This window comes from Enhydra lutris, unplaced genomic scaffold (assembly GCF_002288905.1).
Source record: "Enhydra lutris kenyoni isolate GAN:26980312 unplaced genomic scaffold, ASM228890v2 scaffoldscaffold1, whole genome shotgun sequence".
Lineage (NCBI taxonomy): Eukaryota > Metazoa > Chordata > Mammalia > Carnivora > Mustelidae > Enhydra > Enhydra lutris.
Genome location: NW_019154085.1, coordinates 50,075,814 through 50,100,060, shown reverse-complemented (window position 1 = coordinate 50,100,060; position 24,247 = coordinate 50,075,814). Strand labels below are relative to the sequence as shown.

Below are 24,247 nucleotides of genomic sequence, written 5' to 3'. Positions count from 1 at the left end.
AGATGAGTCAAGCTTCCCTCCCCAGCTACTTTTATCTCCATGTGTTGGAAAAGTTTTTAAGGCTTCAGAATTAGAACACTACCATGACCTGTACTTAATTCACGGTCTCTCCTCTGTCAGGTTCTTTATTCTGATAGCTTCCGGAAACAAATACAAGGCAAAGCTGCCTATGTCTTAGACACTCCAGAGATGAGACGGGTGCGGGAAACCCAACGCCACATCTCAACGGTGAGTCAGCAATTTCTAAGGAGTGATTGGCCAGTCTGCTGGATCGTGTGGAAAAGGAAGTGATCACACCATTGTATTTTCACAAAATCAATTCATGATTTCAGGTGAAATATCATGAAGACTTTGAGAAACACAAGGGTTGCTTCACACCAGTGGTGACGGACCCTATCACTGAACGAGTAAAGAAGAACACACAGGATTTCAGTGACATTAACTACCGAGGTATTCAGAGAAAGGTGGTAGAAATGGAACAAAAACGGAATGACCAGGATCAGGAGACTATTACAGGTATCTGAGCGCTTGGGGTTGGGGGTGCAGAGGGAATCAACTCTAAGGGGTAGAAGAACAAGAGTGGCATTAGTCATAGGAAGCTAAAGGGGGATAAAGCACTTCAGCCTGTGTTTTCACCAGCTGTAAAACCAAACTATTATTTCACAGCTTGCAAAGCTGGTATCTTTCCTACCTTAGGATTTGTTCTCTGAGAAGTCAGGACCAGAAATAAGCTAAGTTGGTGTTTGTCCTCTTGTGGTTAAGTTCATGCCTTGCTTTCCAAGCTATTAGGAGTCCTCCAAGGACACCTGTTTTGACCCTTGATCTCACCTGCTTGCAGGTTTTCGTGTCTGGCGTACTGATCCTGGCTCAGTGTTTGACTATGATCCAGCAGAAGACAACATTCAATCACGAAGCTTACACATGATTAATGGTATGTTATAGCATACAACATGAAGGTCACCATTTAATGGGCTAGTGTCAATGACCTCTAGGGAACTAGAGTTATCAGTGTTCTGATTTGTCCTTCAGCATAAAAACACTGCTGACTAGTGGGACGGTATCATTTTCCAGACAAATTTAAGTCAGGGAAAGGACTGTCTTACTGTCTCTGTGTAAATCTTCTTCAGGCCCCATTATTACCATTCTGTTTCTAAAGAAGAAAAAGTAGTACATCTTTCTTTCGAGAAATGGGAAAAAAACAAAAGGGAAGAGAATGAATTTGACCTCTGGCAACCTTCCGAAGACTCATGTCATCAAGGAAGACTGTTAATTCAACAAAATAAGCCATGCCTTTATGTCTTCTTTTCATGTTAAAAATGTAGAGTAGTAAGTAATGCCTGTCCTTAAAGGATTTATACTCTAGTCTGCTGATGGAGAGAAGTCAATCAGTAGTTACACCCTGACATGCAGTTTTAAAAGGTCAGCACACAAATTGTGGGAACTCAGGTAAAAGGCATCTGAATTCATTTGGGGAAGTGAAGGAGGACATTATGGAGAAGTTGAAGGTGGAGTGTGAATGTGAGTTTTTGTGAGCCAGGAAAATGGGCAGGGTGGAGGGAAGGAGTTGTGGTCCAACACAGCCTCTGGGATTTGAACCTGGCTGTACAATTCAGCAGTTATGTGACCTTTGGTAAGGTACTTACACTGTCACGTGGAAATGAGGATGGCAACCATACATAGGGTTTCGAGGGTTTAATTCATGGGAATCTACTGGAAATCATGCCTAGCAATGAACCCACCTGACTCGTGCCAATTTCATGCCTGTCGGCCCCCCTTCCCACCAGCGCAAGCGCAGCGCCGGAGCCGGGAGCATTCCCGGTCGGCCAGTGCACTGAGCATCAGTGGAGGCGAGGACAAGTCTGAGCACTCGGAAGCCGCCGACCAGCGCCTCTCTACCTACAGTGATGGCGGCGGGGTCTTCTTCTCTGCAACCTCCTCAGGTAAAAGTGGGCAGCCTGCCCGCTTGCCCGGTTACCAGCACAGATGCTTTGAGTTAAAAAACTAAAACCAAACAAAACCGGATCATTTTTTCTGATGAGGTAAGACTAGAATTGTGGAGAGGTACATGAAACCAGATGTTTTATTTTCATTAACTTTATTAGAGCCTCCTTTCTTGGAAATCACTCTTTTTAAGTTAGGGGACAAGAAGGCACTGCTCAGCTGTTTGACACAAATTAAGTGATGTCTAATCACCTTTTCTTCTTACAAACTACCTTCCTTCCACCTTTTAGCTTACAAACATGCAAAAACCACGGAGCTCCCACAACAGCGATCATCTTCAGTTGCCACTCAACAGACAACAGTATCCTCCATCCCATCTCACCCATCTACTGCTGGGGTAGGTAACCAATCAAGAGCTTACTCCAGTCATTCTTACCTTCCAAATGTGCAGTAATGATTAATAGTATTCTGGGTGGGGTTTTGTTCTTTCTTTTTCAGCCAAACCTATTTTATGAAATGCTCTTTTAATACATCTCATGTTACCAAAAATACCAGAAACCCTTTGTTACCAAACTCAAACTGACTAAAATGATCATTTTGGGGCTCACTGGTCCTACTACATTAAAGTATCTGCTGCTTGTAATCATTCTTCAAGAATATGTACGTGTGTGCATGTGTCACACATATAAATGTGTCATTACCTTAGATCTCCCTTAGATCTCTCTATATTGAAGAGATAAATCAATCATGCTTACAGTTCACCAGACTACTTTAAAAACTTAGTTTAAAACCCTGGATTCATCCACAATGCCACAAAAACATAATTCTTCAGGGTTGAAGTATAAGTGTTTATATGAAAAAAATATTTGCATGAAGAAAACTCTCTTTACTAAAAGACAAAGATCTCAAGTATTGAGACCCATTATATTTCAGGAACAGAATCTTATAAAATTGTCATCTCTCCTGAAATCATAAATGCAAGGCAACTCTAGTCAAAATCCTAGAAGCATTTTATATATTAATCCTAAAATCTATTTTAAAGAATGATCTAATTTGAAAAAGACAATAGAAAATTATTAACTGGGGGAGCCTGGGTGGCTCAGTCAGTTAAGCATCTGCCTTTGGCTTAGGTCATGATCCCAGTGTCCTGGGATCGAGCCCCATGTCAGGCTCCCTGCTCAGCTAGGAGCCTGCTTCTCCTTCTCCCTCTGCTGCTCTCCCTGCTCATTCTCTCTCTTTCTCAAATAAATAAATAAAATATTTTTATAAAAAAAAGAAAATTATTAACTGGATAAGAGCAAAACATACTATAAAGCTATTATTAGGGGCACCTGGGTGGCTCAGTGGGTTAAAGCCTCTGCCTTCGGCTCAGGTCATGGTCCCAGGTTTCTGGGATCGAGCCCCGCATCAGGCTCTCTGCTCAGCAGGGAGCCTGCTTCTCCCTCTCTCTCTCTGCCTGCCTCTCTGCCTACTTGTGATCTCTGTCTGTCAAATAAATAAATAAAATCTTAAAAAAAAAAGCTATTATTAAATATGGATTTAGCAGGGGAATAGATATGAAAATAGATGAGGTCCAGAAATGGACCCTAAAAGAATTACAAATCAACAGGGGGAAAAAAATCAGACTTGTAAAATACTTGAGAAAACTAGATACTAATTTTATAGTATTGAGGACAGGAAAGGCCTTCCTCAACAGGTTCTAGAACCTAGGAATGTGAAAAGAAATGACTGCATATTTGACCATAAAATTTTACATTTTTTATAACAAAAACATGTCAAACCGGGGGAAAATAGTCACAGCATACATAAAAAGATTTATAGCTAAAGAGCCTAACACTCAAAAATTCATTGGCAAATTATTCTCCTTCTGGTCAAAATAAGAAAGACATGGAAACAAATGAATCTACAACTTACAGCAAAAGAAACAGAACTAGCCAACAAAAAAGATGTCCACCATAACTGCAAACCAGGAATATGAAAATTAAAACAATAAGCATTAGATTATTATGGTAGCAAATTTTTAAAAAAATTAAAATGCACATACCGCTTGACTTACTCCTTTCACCTTTAAAAGTTTTTTCTAAAATACTTGCCTAAAGGCAAACATTAGGGGATTAGTGTAAGAAAAAATGGCTAACAATTAAATGTCTAGAAATATGGAAATGGCTAATTTGTGATCTTACTAAAATACAGAATTCTCTGTAGCAGTAAAAAGTATATCAATCTGGGGCACCTGGGTGGCTCAGTGGGTTGGAGCCTCTGCCTTTGGCTCGGGTCATGATCCCGGGGTCCTGAGATCGAGCCCCACGTCGGGATCTCTGCTCGGCGGGGAGCCTGCTTCTTCTTCTCTCTCTCCCTCTGCCTGCCTCTCTGCCTGCTTGTGATCTCTGTGTGCCAAGTAAATAAATAAAATCTTTAAAAAAAAAAAAAGTATATCAATATTTATACGGAAAAGCCCTGAAGCTATATTAAATGGAAAGAATAGGTTAGAGTATTAATCAGAGTAATCGTTTTATATATGTAGGCGGGAAGGGGAAACCTATCCTCGAATATGACTATATGTGTGTATATTTGGGATGCTAGGAAAAAATATGCAAGTTACATACCAAATTACTAACCAGTACCTGCATCTACGAAGGAAACTTGGGCACTTTCAATTTTTGTTATTTTTGTCTACAAATTGTTAGAATTTTAAAAATTTTACTTTGCAGTTGTAAACACACTTGAGAGCTATGTTCTTACCACATTTTTAATGTATCTATAAAGCTGTTATCATTAAATATGGATTTAGCAGGGGAATAGATATGAAAATAGATGAGGTCCAGAAATGGACCCTAAAAGAATTACAAATCAACAGGGGGACAAAAATCAGAATTTTTTATTTTGATACATTCAAATTACTTTTTACATTCTTGTTCACTGCAGATTCAAGCTTACATACACATCTCTAGAGATCTCCAGAACAGTAGGTCTCTAGACCTTATTCAGATTGCTTAACTGAAACTTTATGCTTAATCATTGGTAATTCCCCATTTTCCCTATCATGTTACAGATTTTTGTGTTTTTTTGGACATGTGGAGGATAGCTTTTAGAAACTTTTACTACTAGTCTGCTCCCAAATTCCCAGGGTGAAAGATACGTGCAGTACTGCTTTCTCAAAAGGGAAGAAAATGCCATATGCAAAATAAACTCATTCTTTTTCCAAACAGTTTTATGAATATATTATTAATATACTATTCCAGTCATATTGAAGTGTACAGGTCCACTGATTTTGTCATTTACAGTTATTCAACCACTACTACAATCTAATTTTTTAACATTTCATCACCCTAACAAAACCCTTGTACTCATCAAGTCACTCTCCTTCCTGAGCATCTCCCTCCCCCACCATCCGATCCAAGGGATCCACTAATGTACTTCTTTCTTCACCTTTGCAAGACATTTCATATAAACGAAATACTTGATGCTCTGAGGTTCATCTAATTCTGTCATACAAAGTAACTCATTGCTTTTTGTTACCAAATACTCCACTGTATGGAATGACCACCCTTTTTCCTTCATCATCAGCTGGCAGGCATTTGGGTTGTTTCCATTTCTTGGCTGCTATAAATGGTAACTGCTGTGAATGTAGATGTACAAGTTATTGTGCAGACCTGTTTTCATTCTTGGGTTTATACATAGGACTGCAATTTGGTAACTCTGTGTTTACCATGGGAAGAACTTGCAAAAAAAATTTTCTTTTTTAAAGATTTTTATTTATTTGACAGACAGAGAGGCAGGCAGGGAGAGAGAGAGGTGGAAGTAGGCTCCCTGCTAAGCAGGGAGCCTGATGTGGGGCTCAATTCCAGGACCCTGGGATGATGACCTGAGCCGAAGGCAGAGGCTTTAACCCACTGAGCCAGCCAGGCACCCCCAAAAATCTCTTTTCAACATGGCTGCACCATTTTATATTCCCATCTGCAGTTTATAAAATTTCTCCACATCCTCCTCAATACCTGCTATTGTTTCTTTTTATCACCATTCTAATGTGTCATGTGGTATTTTATTGTGGTTTTCCCGGAGACTAGTAATGCCAAATATTTTTTTCATGAGCTTATGGGCTATTTGTACATCTCCATTGGAGAATGTAGATCCTTTGCCTCCCACCTCCCCTCCCACTTTTTCCCAGTATTGAATGGTTGGGAGTTCTTTGTATTTTCTGGATGGTAACCCCTTACCAGATGAATGATTTCCAAATACTTACTTTCCTGGTGGTAGCTGCACATTCTCGTTTGTGCAACTTAAATTTGTGGAGTAAGTCATAAGAGATCTTAAAATTAGGCATTCAGGTTGGTTGATGCAAATCTAATACAAAATTTTTTTTTTTTTTACCTTTTTTCATCGTATAAACAGAAAATCTTCCGTGCCATGTACGACTATATGGCTGCTGATGCAGATGAGGTGTCCTTCAGAGATGGAGATGCTATTGTAAATGTCCAAGCGATTGATGAAGGTTGGATGTACGGCACTGTGCAGAGGACGGGCAGGACCGGCATGCTGCCCGCCAACTACGTGGAGGCTATTTAATAAGCATGTCAGAGTGTCTGTCGCACCTGTCTGGGACCTGCACGACCTGCAGTCAGTATTTCAGTTCAGACTCTCCACTATTACCTAAGTCCTCAAGCTGCCTAATGGTTTTTCTGTGTCAGTATGATTAATAGTTGTACCATCCCTTAATCTGTTTCTACATGAACCTCAGTAATTCTCCACTAAAACAAATGTTAATCAGATTTACTACATTATTTTCTGGACGTGGACATAAAACTTAAGAGACAACATTAAACCCATCGGTTCATTTTTAAAATTGCCATTATTAAATTTCCATAGTGTTTTAAAGGAAGTTTAATTATAGAATAGACATTTTAAAAGTTTATGCACTGTTATTGCTGTATCAGCCCAGAGTCTGTCTCCATTATGAAAACGTTTGACTTTTTAAACAAGGATTCTGAACATGTTAAACACATTAAAGAAAAATGGCAGAAATACTCACCTTTTCCTTGTTTACTGAATGCTGATGCTTTTAATTCTAGTCCAGTTCTGAAGTTATAAAGGTGATAGTCAATATAAACAGTGGATAAGCTAGTAATAAAGTCTGTCATTCTGCAATAAACACCACTGATCTAATGACTGTTAACTTATTTTTAATAGTTTTATTATCGACAAATTTCAGTAAAGCAAATCCATTACCTTAGAGTTCACTAAAAAAAATTAAGTACCATTACAAATCCACAAATGTAGGCTTTCTCGGAACTAAAGTGTGTTCAGCAAGCTTCCCTTATGGCTAGCTGCTAACATTTTAGAAACAACTGTGGGATCAGCATGCACAGCTGGATGGATGGCACTGCATTCCCCATTCCTACTATTTCCTACAGAGCTGCCCCCTGCAATATGCCCTTGGCCAGAGCCCATCCAAAGTGGTGTCACAAGCCTGGCAGTGTGCAAGCAGCCCTGACAGGCTCCAGCACTGCTCCACAGTGACTCTTGCCCTCAGGAGAGGGGAAGACAACCACATACGCCGGCCCAGCCACAGCTCCAGCAGTGGACTGGGGGCAGACATCAGGCCTGACTGTAGGCCCCACCCACCAATGAAAGTATCTCAGAGGACAACACAGGAAAAGCAACAGCCAGTTCCATAACTGCTGCATCTCTAGTGAACACCTGGTCTGACTCAAGCCCAAGGTGGCCCCCAGACTGGCCCATTAACACCATGAGGACAAAACCCTGTCCACAAGTGGCAAAGAGAGCCATTGCAGATGACTGGATTGAAGGCAAACATGACTCAACCACAAAGAAGAGTGCACACAACACACGTAGGAGATATCCCTGAAGAGTCAGGTTCTGGTGAACAGAGCATATTGTGCAGGAAGACACCACAGCACCTCTTCTTCTTATGGCCACTACTCGCAAGAGCAGAAGAGTAGCAGACTTTCCTAACACACTGAAATAGAGTTAGATAAAATGAAGAGTCCGAGGATCGTGTCCCAAATGAAAGACCAGGACAAATCACAGCAAGAGACTTAAAAACAACAGAGCTAAGTAAATCATGAAGATACTCAGTAGATGTGAGCAAAGACTTGACCTTGGTGAGGTGCTTAACAAAGAAATAGAAACCGAAAACCAGAGAAACTCAGTGACCGAAATTGAAAACATAATGGAATAAATAGATGAGAGGAAGCAGAACAAATCAGTGCCCTGGAGGAAAGAGTAATGGAAAGCAATCAAGCTGAATAGAAGAGAAGAAAAAATTAAAAAAAAAAAAAAAAAAAGACCAAAGAAATTAGGTTTTAAGCATAGTAACATTCATATTACAGGTATCTCAAAGGAGGAGAAAAAAGGGGACAGGAAATTTATTTCAAGAAATAATGGCTGAAAACTTCCCAGATCTAAGAAAGGGAACAAATTTAAGATCCAGGAGCCACCAGAAAGTTCTCAACAAAACCCAAGGAACTCCATACTAAGAAACACTATAATTAGGGGGCGCCTGGGTGGCTGAGTCGTTAAGCATCTGCCTTCAGCTCAGGTCATGATCCCAGGGTCCTGGGATCGAGCCCCACATCAGGCTCCCTGCTCAGCAGGAAGCCTGCTTCTCCGTCTCCCACTCCCCCTGCTTGTGTTCCCTCTCTCACTGTGTATCCCTCTGTCAAATAAATAAGTAAAATCTTAAAAAAAAAAAAACACTATAATTAGGATGGCAAAAGTACTGATAAAGAGTTTTAAAAACAGCAGAAGAGTTACATACAAGGGAAACCCCAAATGCCTTATCAGTGGATTTTTAAGCTTAAACTATAGGCCAGAGAGGAGTGACATGACAAAGTGCTGAAAAGAAAACAAAGTGCTAAAAGAAAAAAACACCTGTTACCTAAAATCTCTGTCCAGCAAAACTGTCGTTCAGAATGGAAGAAGAAATAGTTCCAGGACAAACAAAAAGTTAAAGGAATTCATGACCACTAAACCAATCCTACAAGAAATGTTAAAGGGGACTCTGGAAAGACAAGTAGTAATAAGAAAAGTAGGAAGCACAAAAGCAGTAAAACTAAGTATCTATAAAAATAAGGAATCCACAAAATAAAAGAATGTAAAGTATGGGGCGCCTGGGTGGCTCAGTGGGTTAAGCCTCTGCCTTCGGCTCAGGTCATGATCCCAGGGTCCTGGGATCGAGCCCCGCATCGGGCTCTCTGCTCAGCAGGGAGCCTGCTTTCCCCTCTGTCTGTCTGCCTGCCTCTCTGCCTGCTTGTGATCTCTCTGTCAAATAAATAAATTCTTTAAAAAAAAAAAAATCATTTAAAAAAAAATGTAAAGTATGACACCATATACTCAAAACATTCAGGGGAGAGAAGACTGGGTTAAAACCTGACCCACTATCAGTTTAATACAGACTACTATATGCTATATGCAAAAGATGTTATATATAAACCTAATGGAATCACAAAATAATATATACACAAAAAAATAAAAAGAAGGATCCCAACTACATCACTACAGAAAGCCAGCAAACCATGACAGAAAATGAGAAGACACAGAGAAGAACAAGAACATCCATAAGACAAGTAGCAAAGTAAGTACATACCTATCAATAATTACTTTGCATGTAAATGGAGTAAATGCTCCAATCAAAAGATAGAAGGTGATGGAAGAGTTAAAAGGTAAGACCTGGGGGCACCTGGGTGGCTCAGTGGGTTAAGCCGCTGCCTTCGGCTCAGGTCATGATCTCAGGGTCCTGGGATCGAGCCCCGCATCGGGCTCTCTGCTCAGCAGGAAGCCTGCTTCCCTTCCTCTCTCTCTGCCTGCCTCTCTGCCTACTTGTGATTTCTCTCTGTCAAATAAGTAAATAAAATCTTTAAAAAAAATAAAAAAATAAAAAAATAAAAAATAAAAGGTAAGACCTGTCTACACAATGCCTACAGAGACTCATTTCAGACCTAAAGACACACACAGATTGCAACTGAAGGGAAGGAAAACCATTTACATGCAAATTAAAGTAAAAAGCGGAGATAGCAACACTTATATCAGACAAAAGAGACTAAAAGATAGTATCAAGAGACAAAGGACACTATATAATTATAAAGGAAAAATCCAACAAGCTCTTGATCTCAGGATTGTGAGTTCGAGCTCTACACTGGGTACAGAGATTACTTAAACTTCAAAAAAAAGATATAATTGTAAATTGGGAAGCATCCAAATACAGAAAGCAGCTAATAACAAACATAAAGGAGGTAACTGATGTAATACAATAGTAGGGGACTTAAAACGCCCCACGCATCAGTGGACAGATCATCCAAACAAAATCAACAAGGAAACAGTGGCTCTGAATGACACAATGGACCAGATGGATCTAACAGATATATTTAGAACTCTCCATCCTAAAACAGCAAAACACACATTCTTTTCAAGTGCACATGGAACATTCCCCGGAATAGATCACACATTAGGCCACAAACCAAGTCTCAACAAATTAAAATTAAAACCATACCATGTGTCTTTCCCTCCACAACACTATGAAACTAGAAAACAACCACTAGAAAAAATCTGGAAAAAACACAAATACATGGAGGTTAAAAACATGCTACTAAACAATGAATGGGTCAACCAGGAAATCAAAGAGAAAACTAAAAAATACATGAAGACAAAATGAAAACATAAGTGTCCAAAATCTTTGGGACACTGCAAAATCTATTGTTAAGAGGGAAGTTTACAGCAATACAGGCTTACCTCAAGGATCAAGAAAAATCCCAAACAACCTAACCTTATTATACCTGAAGGAGCTAAAAAAGGAAGAACAAATAAAACCCAAAACTAGAAAAAAAGAATAAAGATTGGAGCAGAAATAAGCAAAACATTAGTACAGATTATTGAAGCCACGAGCTGGTTCTTTGAAAAGATTCCTCAATAAAAAAAGAGGACTCAAAGAAAATCAGAAATCAAAGAAAACCAACACCACAGAAATATAAAGGATTACAATATTATTAAAAAAATTATATGCCAACAAATTGGACAACCTACAAGATCTGAATCAATTACTAGAAACCTATACCCTCCCAACACTGAATCAGGAAGAAATAGACAACTTGAGAAGACTGATTAACAGCAATGCAATTGAATCAGTAATCTAAAAAAAAATCCCAACAAACAAAAGTCCAGGACCAGATGGCACCACATGTGAACACTACCAAACATTTAAAGAAGGGTTAATACCTAGTCTTCTTGGGGCGCTTAGGTGGCTCAGTCGGTTAAGCATCTGCCTCCAGCTCAGGCCATGAAACCTGTGTTGGGCTCCTCGTTTAGTGGCGAGTCTGCTTCTCCCTTTGCCTCTGCATCCCCTGCCCTATTCGTGGTCTGTCTCAAATAAATAAATAAAAATCTTAAAAAAGAAAAGTCTTCTCAAACTATTGCAAAAAATAAAAGAGGAAAAAAACTTCCAAAGTCATTCTATAAGGATAGCATTATCTACTGGTATCAAAACTGGATAAAGACACTACCAAAAAAAAGAGAACTATAGGCCAGCATCTCATCAACACAGACGCAAAAATCTTCAACAAAATATCAGCAAACTGAATCCAACAATACACTAAAAAAATCATTCACCACAATCAAGTGGGATTTATTCATGGGATAAAAGGGTGGTTCAAAATATTCACAAATCGAGGGAGGAGTCAAGATGGTGGAGAAGTAGCAGGCTGAGACTACTTCAGGTAGCGGGAGATCAGCTAGATAGCTTATCTAAAGATTGCAAACACCTACAAATCCAACAGGAGATTGAAGAGAAGAAGAACAGCAATTTTAGAAACAGAAAATCAACCACTTTCTGAAATGTAGGACTGGCGGAGAAGTGAATCCAAAGCGATGGAAAGATAGACCGCGGGGGGAGGGGCTGGCTGCCGGCAAGCAGCGGAGCAACGGAGCACAAAATCAGGACTTTTAAAAGTCTGTTCTGCTGAGGGACATTGCTCCAGAGGCTAAACCAGGGTGAAGCCCATGCGGGGTCAGCGTGGCCTCAGGTCCCGCAGGGTCACAGAAGGATCGGGGGTGTCTGAGTGTCGCAGAGCTCGCAGGTATTAGAACGGGGAAGCCGGCTACAGAGACAGAGCCGAGGAGTGAGCTCTCAGCTCGGGGTTACCTTGAACCGGTCGCAGGCTCGGTCAGCTCGGAGCGCGGCCGGAGGCCAGGGTGATGGGAGTAATTGGGCGCTGTTCTCTGAGGGCGCACTGAGGAGTGGGACTCCGAGCTCTCGGCTCCTCCAGGCCAGAGACCGGGAGGCCGCCATCTTCCTTCCCGTCCTCCGGAACTCTAGGAAAGCGCTCAGGGAACAAAAGCTCCCGAAAGCAAACCCGAGCGGATTACTCAGCCCGGCCCCGGGTAAGGTCGGTGCAACTCGGCCTGGAGCAAAGACACTTGAGAATCACTACAACAGGCCCCTCCCCCAGAAGATCAACAAGAAACCCAGCCAGGACCAAGTTCACCTACCAAGGAGTGCAGGTTCAATACCAAGGAGAGCAGCGGAATTCCAGAGGAGGAGAAAGCAAAGCACAGAACTCATGGCTTTCTCCCCATGATTCTTTAGTCTTGCAGTTAATTTTTTTTCTTTTTCATTTTTTTTCTTCTTAAGCTAAATTTTTTTAACTTTTACCCATTTCTTTTTAAACGTTTTTAAACTAGTTTATCTAATATATATATTAGAAAAAATATATAATATATATATAATATATATATAATATAATATATAATATTATATATAACATAATATATATTATATATAATATAAAAAAGAAATATATATATATTATATATATATATATATTTTTGTATTTTTTCTTTATTCGTTTTCTTTTTTTAATTGTTTCTTTCTTTTTTTTTTTTTTTTTCTGAACCTCTTTTTATCCCCTTTACCCCCCGCCCCATGACTTGGGATCTCTTCTGATTTGGTTAAAGCATATTTTCCTGGGGTTGTTGCCACCCTTTTAGTATTTTACTTGCTCCTTCATATACTCTTATCTGGACAAAATGACAAGGCGGAAAAATTCACCACAAAAAAAGAACAAGAGGCAGTACCGAAGGCTAGGGACCTAATCAATACAGACATTGGTAATATGTCAGATCTAGAGTTCAGAATGACGATTCTCAAGGTTCTAGCCGGGCTCGAAAAAGGCATGGAAGATATTAGAGAAACCCTCTCAGGAGATATAAAAGCCCTTTCTGGAGAAATAAAAGAACTAAAATCTAACCAAGTTGAAATCAAAAAAGCTATTAATGAGGTGCAATCAAAAATGGAGGCTCTCACTGCTAGGATAAATGAGGCAGAAGAAAGAATTAGCGATATAGAAGACCAAATGACATAGAATAAAGAAGCTGAGCAAAAGAGGGACAAACAGCTACTGGACCACGAGGGGAGAATTCGAGAGATAAGTGACACCATAAGACGAAACAACATTAGAATAATTGGGATTCCAGAAAAAGAAGAAAGAGAGAGGGGAGCAGAAGGTATATTGGAGAGAATTATTGGAGAGAATTTCCCTAATATGGCAAAGGGAACAAGCATCAAAATCCAGAAGGTACAGAGAACCCCCTTCAAAATCAATAAGAATAGGTCCACGCCCCCTCACCTAATAGTAAAATTTACAAGTCTTAGTGACAAAGAGAAAATCCTGAAAGCAGCCCAGGAAAAGAAGTCTGTAACATACAATGGTAAAAATATTAGATTGGCAGCGGACTTATCTACAGATACCTGGCAGGCCAGAAAGAGCTGGCATGATATATTCAGAGCACTAAACGAGAAAAACATGCAGCCAAGAATACTATATCCAGCTAGGCTATCATTGAAAATAGAAGGAGAGATAAAAAACTTCCAGGACAAACAAAAACTGAAAGAATTTGCAAACACCAAACCAGCTCTACAGGAAATATTGAAAGGGGTCCTCTAAGCAAAGAGAGACCCTAAAACTAGTAGATCAGAAAGGAACAGAGACAACACACAGTAATAGTCACCTTACAGGCAATACAATGGCACTAAATTCATATCTCTCAATAGTTACCCTGAATGTTAATGGGCTAAATGCCCCAATCAAAAGACACAGGGTATCAGAATGGATAAAAAAACAAAAACCATCTATATGTTGCCTACAAGAAACTCATTTTAAACCCAAAGATACCTCCAGATTTAAAGTGAGGGGGTGGAAAAGAATTTACCATGCTAATGGACATCAGAAGAAAGCAGGAGTGGCAATCCTTATATCAGATCAATTAGATTTTAAGCCAAAGACTAAAATAAGAGATGAGGAAGGACACTATATCATACTCAAAGGATCTGTCCAACAAGAAGATCTAACAATTTTAAATATCTATGCCCCTAACGTGGGAGCAGCCAACTATATAAACCAATTAATAACAAAATCAAAGAAACACATCAACAATAATACAATAATAGTAGGGGACTTTAACACTCCCCTCACTGAAATGGACAGATCATCCAAGCAAAAGATCAACAAGGAAATAAAGGCCTTAAATGACACACTGGACCAGATGGACATCACAGATATATTCAGAACATTTCATCCCAAAGCAATAGAATACACATTCTTCTCTAGTGCGCATGGAACATTCTCCAGAATAGATCACATCTTCGGTCCTAAATCCGGTCTCAACCGGTATCAAAAGATTGGGATCATTCCCTGCATATTTTCAGACCACAATGCTCTGAAGCTAGAACTGAATCACAAGAGGAAATTTGGAAAGAACCCAAATACATGGAGACTAAACAGCATCCTTCTAAAGAATGAATGGGTCAACCAGGAAATTAAAGAAGAGTTGAAAAAATTCATGGAAACAAATGATAATGAAAACACAACGGTTCAAAATCTGTGGGACAAAACAAAGGCAGTCCTGAGAGGAAAATATATAGTGGTACAAGCCTTTCTCAAGAAACAAGAAAGGTCTCAGGTACACAACCTAACCCTACTCCTAAAGGAGCTGGAGGAAGAACAAGAAAGAAAGCCTAAACCCAGCAGGAGAAGAGAAATCATAAAGATCAGAGCAGAAATCAATGAAATAGAAACCAAAAAAACAATAGAACAAATCAACGAAACTAGGAGCTGGTTCTTTGAAAGAATTAATAAGATTGATAAACCCCTGGCCAGACTTATCAAAAAGAAAAGAGAAAGGACCCAAATAAATAAAATCATGAATGAAAGAGGAGAGATCACAACGAACACCAAAGAAATACAGACAATTATAAGAACATACTATGAGCAACTCTACACCAACAAATTTGACAATCTGGAAGAAATGGATGCATTCCTAGAGACATATAAATTACCACAACTGAACCAGGAAGAAATAGAAAACCTGAACAGACCCATAACCAGTAAGGAGATTGAAAGAGTCATCAAAAATCTCAAAACAAACAAAAGCCCAGGGCCAGATGGCTTCCCAGGGGAATTCTACCAAACATTTAAAGAAGAACTAATTCCTATTCTCCTGAAACTGTTCCAAAAAATAGAAATGGAAGGAAAACTTCCAAACTCATTTTATGAGGCCAGCATCACCTTGATCCCAAAACCAGACAAGGATCCCATCAAAAAAGAGAACTACAGACCAATATCCTTAATGAACACAGATGCGAAAATTCTCACCAAAATACTAGCCAATAGGATTCAACAGTACATTAAAAGGATCATTCACCATGACCAAGTGGGATTTATTCCAGGGCTGCAAGTTTGGTTCAACATCCACAAATCAATCAATGTGATACAACACATTAATAAAATAAAGAACAAGAACCATATGATACTCTCAACAGATGCTGAAAAAGCATTTGACAAAGTACAGCATCCCTTCCCGATCAAAACTCTTCAAAGTGTAGGGATAGAGGGCACATACCTCAACATTATCAAAGCCATCTATGAAAAACCCACTGCAAATATCATTCTCAATGGAGAAAAACTGAAAGCTTTTCTGCTAAGGTCAGGAACACGGCAGGGATGTCCATTATCACCACTGCTATTCAACATAGTACTAGAAGTCCTAGCCTCAGCAATCAGACAACAAAAGGAAATTAAAGGCATCCAAATTGGCAAAGAAGAAGTCAAACTATCACTCTTCGCAGATGATATGATACTATATGTGGAAAACCCAAAAAACTCCACTCCAAAACTGCTAGAACTTGTACAGGAATTCAGTAAAGTGTCAGGATATAAAATCAATGCACAAAAATCAGTTGCATTTCTCTACACCAACAACAAGACAGAAGAAAGAGAAATTAAGGAGTCCATCCCATTTACAATTGCACCCAAAACTATAAGATACCTAGGAATAAACCTAACCAAAGAGACTAAGAATCTATACTCAGAAAACTATAAAGTACTCATGAAAGAAATTGAGGAAGACACAAAGAAATGGAAAAATGTTCCATGCTCCTGGATTGGAAGAATAAATATTGTGAAAATGTCTATGCTACCTAAAGCAATCTACACATTTAATGCAATTCCTATCAAAATACCATCCATTTTTTTTTTCAAAGAAATGGAACAAATAATCCTAAAATTTATATGGAACCAGAAAAGACCTCAAATAGCCAAAGGAATATTGAAAAAGAAAGCCAAAGTTGGTGGCATCACAATTCCGGACTTCAAGCTCTATTACAAAGCTGTCATCATCAAGACAGCATGGTACTGGCACAAAAGCAGACATATAGATCAATGGAAGAGAATAGAGAGCCCAGAAATAGACCCTCAACTCTATGGTCAACTAATCTTCGATAAAGCAGGAAAGAATGTCCAATGGAAAAAAGACAGCCTCTTCAATAAATGGTGTTGGGAAAATTGGACAGCCACATGCAGAAAAATGAAATTGGACCATTTCCTTATACCACACACGAAAATAGACTCAAAATGGATGAAGGACCTCAGTGTGAGAAAGGAATCCATCAAAATCCTTGAGAACACAGGCAGCAACCTCTTCAACCTCAGCCGCAGCAACATCTTCCTAGGAACATCGCCAAAGGCAACAGAAGCAAGGGCAAAAATGAACTATTGGGATTTTATCAAGATCAAAAGCTTTTGCACAGCAAAGGAAACAGTTAACAAAACCAAAAGTCAACTGACAGAATGGGAGAAGATATTTGCAAACGACATATCAGATAAAGGGCTAGTGTCCAAAATCTATAAAGAACTTAGCAAACTCAACACCCAAAGAACAAATAATCCAATCAAGAAATGGGCAGAAGACATGAACAGACAGTTCTGCAAAGAAGACATCCAGATGGCCAACAGAAACATGAAAAAGCGCTCCATATCACTCAGCATCAGGGAAATACAAATCAAAACCACAATGAGATATCACCTCACACCAGTCAGAATGGCTAAAATTAACAAGTCAGGAAATGACAGATGCTGGCGAGGATGCAGAGAAAGGGGAACCCTCCTACACTATTGGTGGGAATGCAAGCTGGTGCAACCACTCTGGAAAACAGCACGGAGGTTCCTCAAAATGTTGAAAATAGAACTACCCTGTGACCCAGCAATTGCACTACTGGGTATTTACCCTAAAGATACAAAGGTAGTGATCCGAAGGGGCACGTGCACCAGAATGTTTATAGCAGCAATGTCTACAATAGCCAAACTATGGAAAGAACCTAGATGTCCATCAACAGACGAATGGATAAAGAAGATGTGGTATATATACACAATGGAATACTATGCAGCCATCAAAAGAAATGAAATCTTGCCATTTGCGACGACATGGATGGAACTAGAGGGTATCATGCTTAGCGAAATAAGTCAATCAGAGAAAGAAAACTATCATATGATCTCCCTGAGATGAGGAAGTGGAGATGCAACATGGGGGGTTAAGGGGGTAGGAGAAGAGTAAATGAAACAAGATGGGATTGGGAGGGAGACAAACCATAAGTGACTCTTAATCTCACAAAACAAACTGAGGGTTGCTGGAGGGAGGGGGTTGGGAGAAGGGGGGGTGGGGTTATGGATATTGGGGAGGGTATGTGCTATGGTGAGTGCTGCGAAGTGTGTAAACCTGGCGATTCACAGACCTGTACCCCTAGGGATAAAAATATATGTTTATAAAAAATTAAAACAAAAACAAAAACCCCAAAATATATAAGGAACTTTACTCAATAGCTTAAAAAAAATCACATTACCCAATTAAAAAAAAATGGGCAAAGGACCTGAATAGAAATCTCTCAAAAGATTTCATACAAATGGCCAATAGAAATATGAAAAGGTGCTCAACATCATGAATCATTAGGGAAATGCAGATCAAAACCACAATGAAGTATTCTCCCTCATATCTGTTAGAATGGCTATTATCAAAAAAACAAAAACAAAAACAAAGAAACAAAAATGTTGGCAAGGATGTCAGAAAAAGGAATCCTTATAAATTGTTTTGGAAATGTAAATTCTTACAGCCATTATGGAAAACAGTATAAAGTTTCTTCACTAATTAAATATAGAACTACTTCATGATCCAGGAATCCTACTTCTGGATATATATCCTAAGGAAATAAAATCAGTATATTGAAGAGACATCTATATGTTCATGTTCATTGCAGCTTTATTCACAATAGCCAAGATGTGGAAATAACTTGTTTCTGTTGAATGGATAAAGATGTGCTATATTGTATGTATACACAATAAAATAGCATTCAGCCATGAGAAAGAAGCAAATTATGTTATTTGAGACAACATGCATGAACCTGAAGGACCTTATGCTAAGTGATATAAGCCAGACAGAGAAAGATAAATTCTGTGTGGTCTTGCTTATATGTGGATCTAAGAAAGAAAGAGGCAAACAAAAACACATCTAACTCTGGGGCGCCTGGGTGGCTCAGTAGGTTGAAGCCTCTGCCTTCGGCTCAGGTCATGGTCTCAGGGTCCTAGGATCGAGCCCCGCGTTGGGCTCCCTGCTCAGCAGGGCGCCTGCTTCCCTCTCTCTCTCTCTGCCTGCCTCTCTGCCTACTTGTGATCTCTCTCTGCATCAAATAAATAAATTAAAAAAAATCTTTTTAAAAAACACAAAAAAACCAAAACCAAAAACAAAAAAAAACCACATCTAAATCAAAGAAGCAGAGAATAGAATCGTGGTTACCAGAAGCTGGGTGGAGGTGCGTATGAGGAAATAATGGTTAAAATGTATAAATTTGAGCTATGTAGGATGAATAAGTCTAGAGATCTTTTTTTTAATAAGTCTAGAGATCTAATGAACAGACATGTTGACAATACTTAATTATATTTAACGTTTGAACTATACTGAGAGAGTAGACACCAAGTGCACTCTTCACACAAAATAATAACAATGTGAGGAAATATGTTAATTAGCTTGACTCTAGTACTAATTTCACAATGTGTATGTATATAAAGTCATTATATTTTACACCTCAAATGTGTATAATTTTTATTAAAAGTTTCTAAATTGAAAAGAAAAAAAATATTCACAAATCAGTCAACATGATATATTACATCAACAAGAGAAAGGATAAAAACCACATGACCATCTCAACAGATGCAGAAAAAGCATCTGACAAAGCAAAACATCTATTCATGATAAAAGCCCTCAACAAACTAAGTTTAGAAGAAGCCTATCTCAACATACTAAAGGCTGTATTTGGAAAACCTACAGCGAACATCATACTCAATGGCGAAAAACAGAGCTTTCCCCCTATGGTTGGGAACAAGACAAAGATGTTAATCTCACCACCTTCAGTTTGTTGAACAGTATCAGAAGTCCAAGCTACAGCAATCAGAGAAGAATTAAAAGGCATCCAAACTGGTAAGGTAGAATGAAAATTTTCACTATTTGTAGATAACATGATTCTATATTTAGAAAACCCTAAAGATGCCATCAAAAAATTACTAGAACTGATAAATGAATTCAGGATACAAAAGGTCACAGGATACAAAATAAATACACAGAAATCCATTGCATTTCTATACATTAATAATGAAGTAATGAAAGAGAAATTAAAGAAACAATCCCATTTACAATTGCACCAAAAATAATAAAACACCTAGGAATAAACTTCAAGGAGGTAAAAGATCTGCTATCTAAAAAGTGTAAAACACTGATGAAAGAAACCGAAGATGACATAAACAAATCTGGAGATATTCCATGCACATGGACTGGAAAAACAAATATTGTTAAAATGTTCTTACCATCCAAAGCAATCTACAGATTTAATGCAATCCTTATCAAAATCCCAATAGCATTTTTCAAAGAGCAGAATAATCTTAAAAATTGAATAGAACCACAGAGGACCCCAAAAAGCCAAAGCAATCTTGAGAAAGGCAAAACTGAGGTTATTACAATCCCCCAAAACAAGGAATAATACTTATCTGTAGTAATCAAAACAGTATGGTACTGGCACAAAACCAGACACATAGACCAATGGAGGACAGAAAGCCCAGAAACAAACCCATGATTATACAGTCAAATTAATCTTTGACAAGAGAGGCAAGACTATGCAAAGAGAAAATGTCTCTTCAACAGATAGTGTTTGGAAAACTAGACAGTTAAATGCAGAGGAATAAAAGTGGACCACTTTGTTACACCATACACAAAAATAAACCCAAAATGGATTAAAGACCTAAATGTGAGACCTGAAACTGTAACAATCCTCGAAGAAGAGTGCACACACAGTATCTCCGACACTGACTGTAGCAACTTTTTTTTTTTTTTGTAGCAGCATTTTTCTAGATATGTCTCCTAAGGCAAGGGAAATAAAAGCAAAATTAAACTATTGGGACTACATCAAAAAAGCTTCTGCACAGCAAAGGAAACACTCAACAAAACTAAAAGAATCTATTCAATAGGAGAAGATATTTGCAAATGACAAATCTTATAAAGGGTTCGTATCCAAAATATATAAATAACTTATATAATTCAACACCCAAAAAATCTGAATTAAAAATGGGCAGAAGACATGAACAGATATTTCTCTAAGACATCCAGATGGCCAACAGACACATGAGAAAATGCTCAACATCACAGATCATCAGGGAAATGCAAATCAAAACTACAGTGAAATGCCACCTCACACCTGTCAGAATGACTAAAATAAATAACACAAGAAACAACAAGCATTGGCAAGGAGGAAAAGAACCCTCACGGACTGCTGGAGGGAATACAAACTGGTGGTGCAGCCACTAGAGAACAGTATGGAGGTTCCTCAAAAAATTAGAAATGGAACTACCCTATGATCCAGTAATCACACTATTTACCCAAATATGAAAACACTAATTTGAAAATATATGTGCACTCCTAGTTAATGTAGCATTATTTACAATAGCTGAACTGTGGAAGCAGCCCAATCATCCTTCAACAGATAAATGGATAAAGATGTGGTATACATATAATGGAATGTTGCTTAGCCATAAAAAAGAATGAAATCTTGCCATTAGCAACACGGATGGATCGACAGGATAGAATGCTAAGTGAAGTAAGAGAAAGACAAATACCATCTGATTTTACTCATATGTAGAATTTAAGAAACAAAACAACGTAACAAAGATAGAAGACAAAAAACCAGACTCTTGAGAACTGATAGTTATCAGAATGGAAGTTGTTGGGGGGAGTTGGGGAGGAATTGGTGAAGTGAAGAGGACTAAGGGTACATTTATCATAGTAAGCATAGTGTAATGTACAGAACTGTTCAATCACTGTATTATACACCTGAAACTAACATTGTATGTTCATTATACTGGAATTAAAAGGAACAAAAGGGGAAAATTCTGCATGTATTTTCAATACGAATTTATTATTTATCTGCTTAATAATGCAATTTGCTTCCTTGTTTGTAATGCATAGTGTTGGGGGAGCCCATGGAAAATGAGGAAGCTTTAAAAATGAGCTGTCACTCTTGCTCCTCCACTCAGGGAAAATATGGCCTGAGGGGAGCTAAGTACAATGAAAAGAAGGTGGCAACTGGTCTCCCCAAATATACATCCTTAATTTAAGTGCTAATTTAAATTTAGAAATAGGTTATAAATTCACCACTGCAAAACTAAAAAATTAAACTTATGATTAAAAAAAAAAAGCTATGGGGGCACCTTGGTGGCTCAGTAGGTTAAGCCCTGCCTTCGGCTTGGGTCATGATCCCAAGGTCCTGGGATCGAGCCCTGCATAGGGCTCTCTGCTCAGCGGGGAGCCTGCTTCTCTCTCTTTCTGCCTGTCTCTCTGCCTACTTGTGATCTTTCTCTGTCAAATAAATAAATAAAATCTTAAAAAAAAATAGCTATAGGATCAAATCCTAATCTCAGGGGTTCTTTCTAATCTGCAGCCGGCAGGCTGACAGCACAAGGCAAAGAGCAAACCATCCTCAAGCTTTTTTTTTTTTTTACATTTTTTAATTTATTTATTTGGCAGACAGAGATTACAAGTAGGCAGAGAGGCAGGCAGAGAGAGAGGAGGAAGCAGGCTCCCCGCTGAGCAGAGAGCCCGATGAGAGGCTCAATCCCAGGACCCTGAGATCATGACCTGAGCCGAAGGCAGAGGCTTTAACCCACTGAGCCACCCAGATGCCCCACCGTCCTCAAGCTTAAGGTGTCTCTCCTCTCTCGAGGAGACTGTGCACACATGTCAATGCTCAGAGACCACATTTGCGTGCCAGGCACCACACTAGATGCTGGGGTTAGAGTGATGAGCCAGAAAACTGCTGTGTCCTTATGAAATTTAATAGTCCCATGAAAAAGGCAGGCCATGCTGAAGCATCTTAATGGTGGGAGAGACAGCCACTCTCCCATCTTCAATCTTCCTTTAAGCTGGGCTAAAAATCCAGGTTAAATGCACCAATACCATTGTGCGCTATGTTTCCAACCTTGGGAACAAAGTTTATGCTGTCTCAGTTATGATACAGGTTTTAAAATTTCCTCTTCACTTTTTTTTTTTTAATATTAATTTATTTGACAGAGAGAGTGAGAGAGCACAAGCAGGGGAAGCAGCAGGCAGAGGCAGAGAGAGAGGGAGAAGCAGGCTCCTCCTGAGCAGGGAGCCTGATGCGGGGCTCGATCCCAGGACCCTGGGATCATGATCTGAGCCGAAGGCAGAGGCTTAACCCACCAAGCCACCCAGGTGCCCTCCTCTTCACTTTTTAAAGCTGCCGAAGTATACTTTGCAGTTGCTGTTACAGATAAACAGACACAATTTTAATCTAATTCTATGGCTTTTAGTTAATAGCTTGAAAATTTTCATAAACAAAAATGGAGAATCCTACTATACCCATCTCCTGTAGCCTCACAAGTTTTCAATTCATGGCTAACACTGGTCTGTCTACTCTACCAGTGCTCTCCTCCCGTTACCTTAAAAGTGAATCCTATTATTCACATCTTAAAACAATCACAACTGACACACCTTAAAACACATTGACAATCCATGTCCAGGGAATTTTCCTGCTCATCCAATTTGCAAGACTTCTGCTTGGACCTCCATTCCGTGAATACAGTGATAACAGGGAAGTCCTTTGTACAAATAATCCACTACCACACACTTAAACGACCTACCGCTGCAAAATCCTCCGTGACTAGCTGTTCGTACCATCTGCAAAAGGTTATAAAAGAGATCAATTTGCAACTGAGTTATATTGGAGTCAGAGTCAGAACTTCAGCCCAGGTCCCTCCATGACTAGTCATGACTAGTGTTCATGGTACTATCCGATGCTACTTTTGGGAAATTCTTATTATTGGTTCTTCAGGTCCCCACAAGCCCTAACCACCATCCCACCACCATCCCACCACCCCGTGCCTCAGAATGTGACACTGCCTAAGTTATTAGTTAAAATGAGGTCATTAGGATGAGCCCAAAGCCAATACAACTAGTATCTATAAAAAGAAGTCTGGGGGCGCCTGGGTGGCTCAGTCATTAAGCGTCTGCCTTCGGCTTGGGTCATGATCTCAGGGTCCTGGGATCAAGCCCCACATCGAGCTCCCTGCTCAGCGGGAAGCCTGCTTCTCCCTCTCCCACCCCCCTGCTTGTGTTCCCTGTCAAATAAATAAAATCTTTACATAAATAAAATAAATAGAAGTCTGGACAAATACAGAGAACACCAGGAGAAGCTGAAAGCAGAGACTGGAGTGAAGCTTCTACATGCCAACAAAGTAAAAAATTGCTAGCAAAGCACCAGAAGCTAGGGGAGAAGCATGGATCTTCCTCACAGCCGTTTTAAAACACCGATCCTGTGAACAACTTGTCTCAGGCTTCCAGCCTCCAGAACTGTGGAACAATAAATTTCTGTTAACACTTGGTTTGTGGCTCTTTGCTGCAGTATTCTTCA

General features: G+C 39.3%; 1 protein-coding gene across 1 annotated transcript in view; it reads left to right on the top strand.

Annotated features, from left to right (window-relative positions):
• Positions 1–6,507, top strand: part of LOC111149725 (nebulin) — a 201,455-nt gene extending 194,948 nt beyond the window's left edge. The window contains exons 135-140 of the mRNA XM_022507000.1: positions 121–228; positions 333–516; positions 839–931; positions 1,785–1,940; positions 2,232–2,338; positions 6,334–6,507. Coding sequence (XP_022362708.1) covers positions 121–228; positions 333–516; positions 839–931; positions 1,785–1,940; positions 2,232–2,338; positions 6,334–6,507 — 822 coding nt within the window. The remainder of the gene's footprint in view (positions 1–120; positions 229–332; positions 517–838; positions 932–1,784; positions 1,941–2,231; positions 2,339–6,333) is intronic.
• Positions 6,508–24,247: the final 17,740 nt, after the last annotated feature.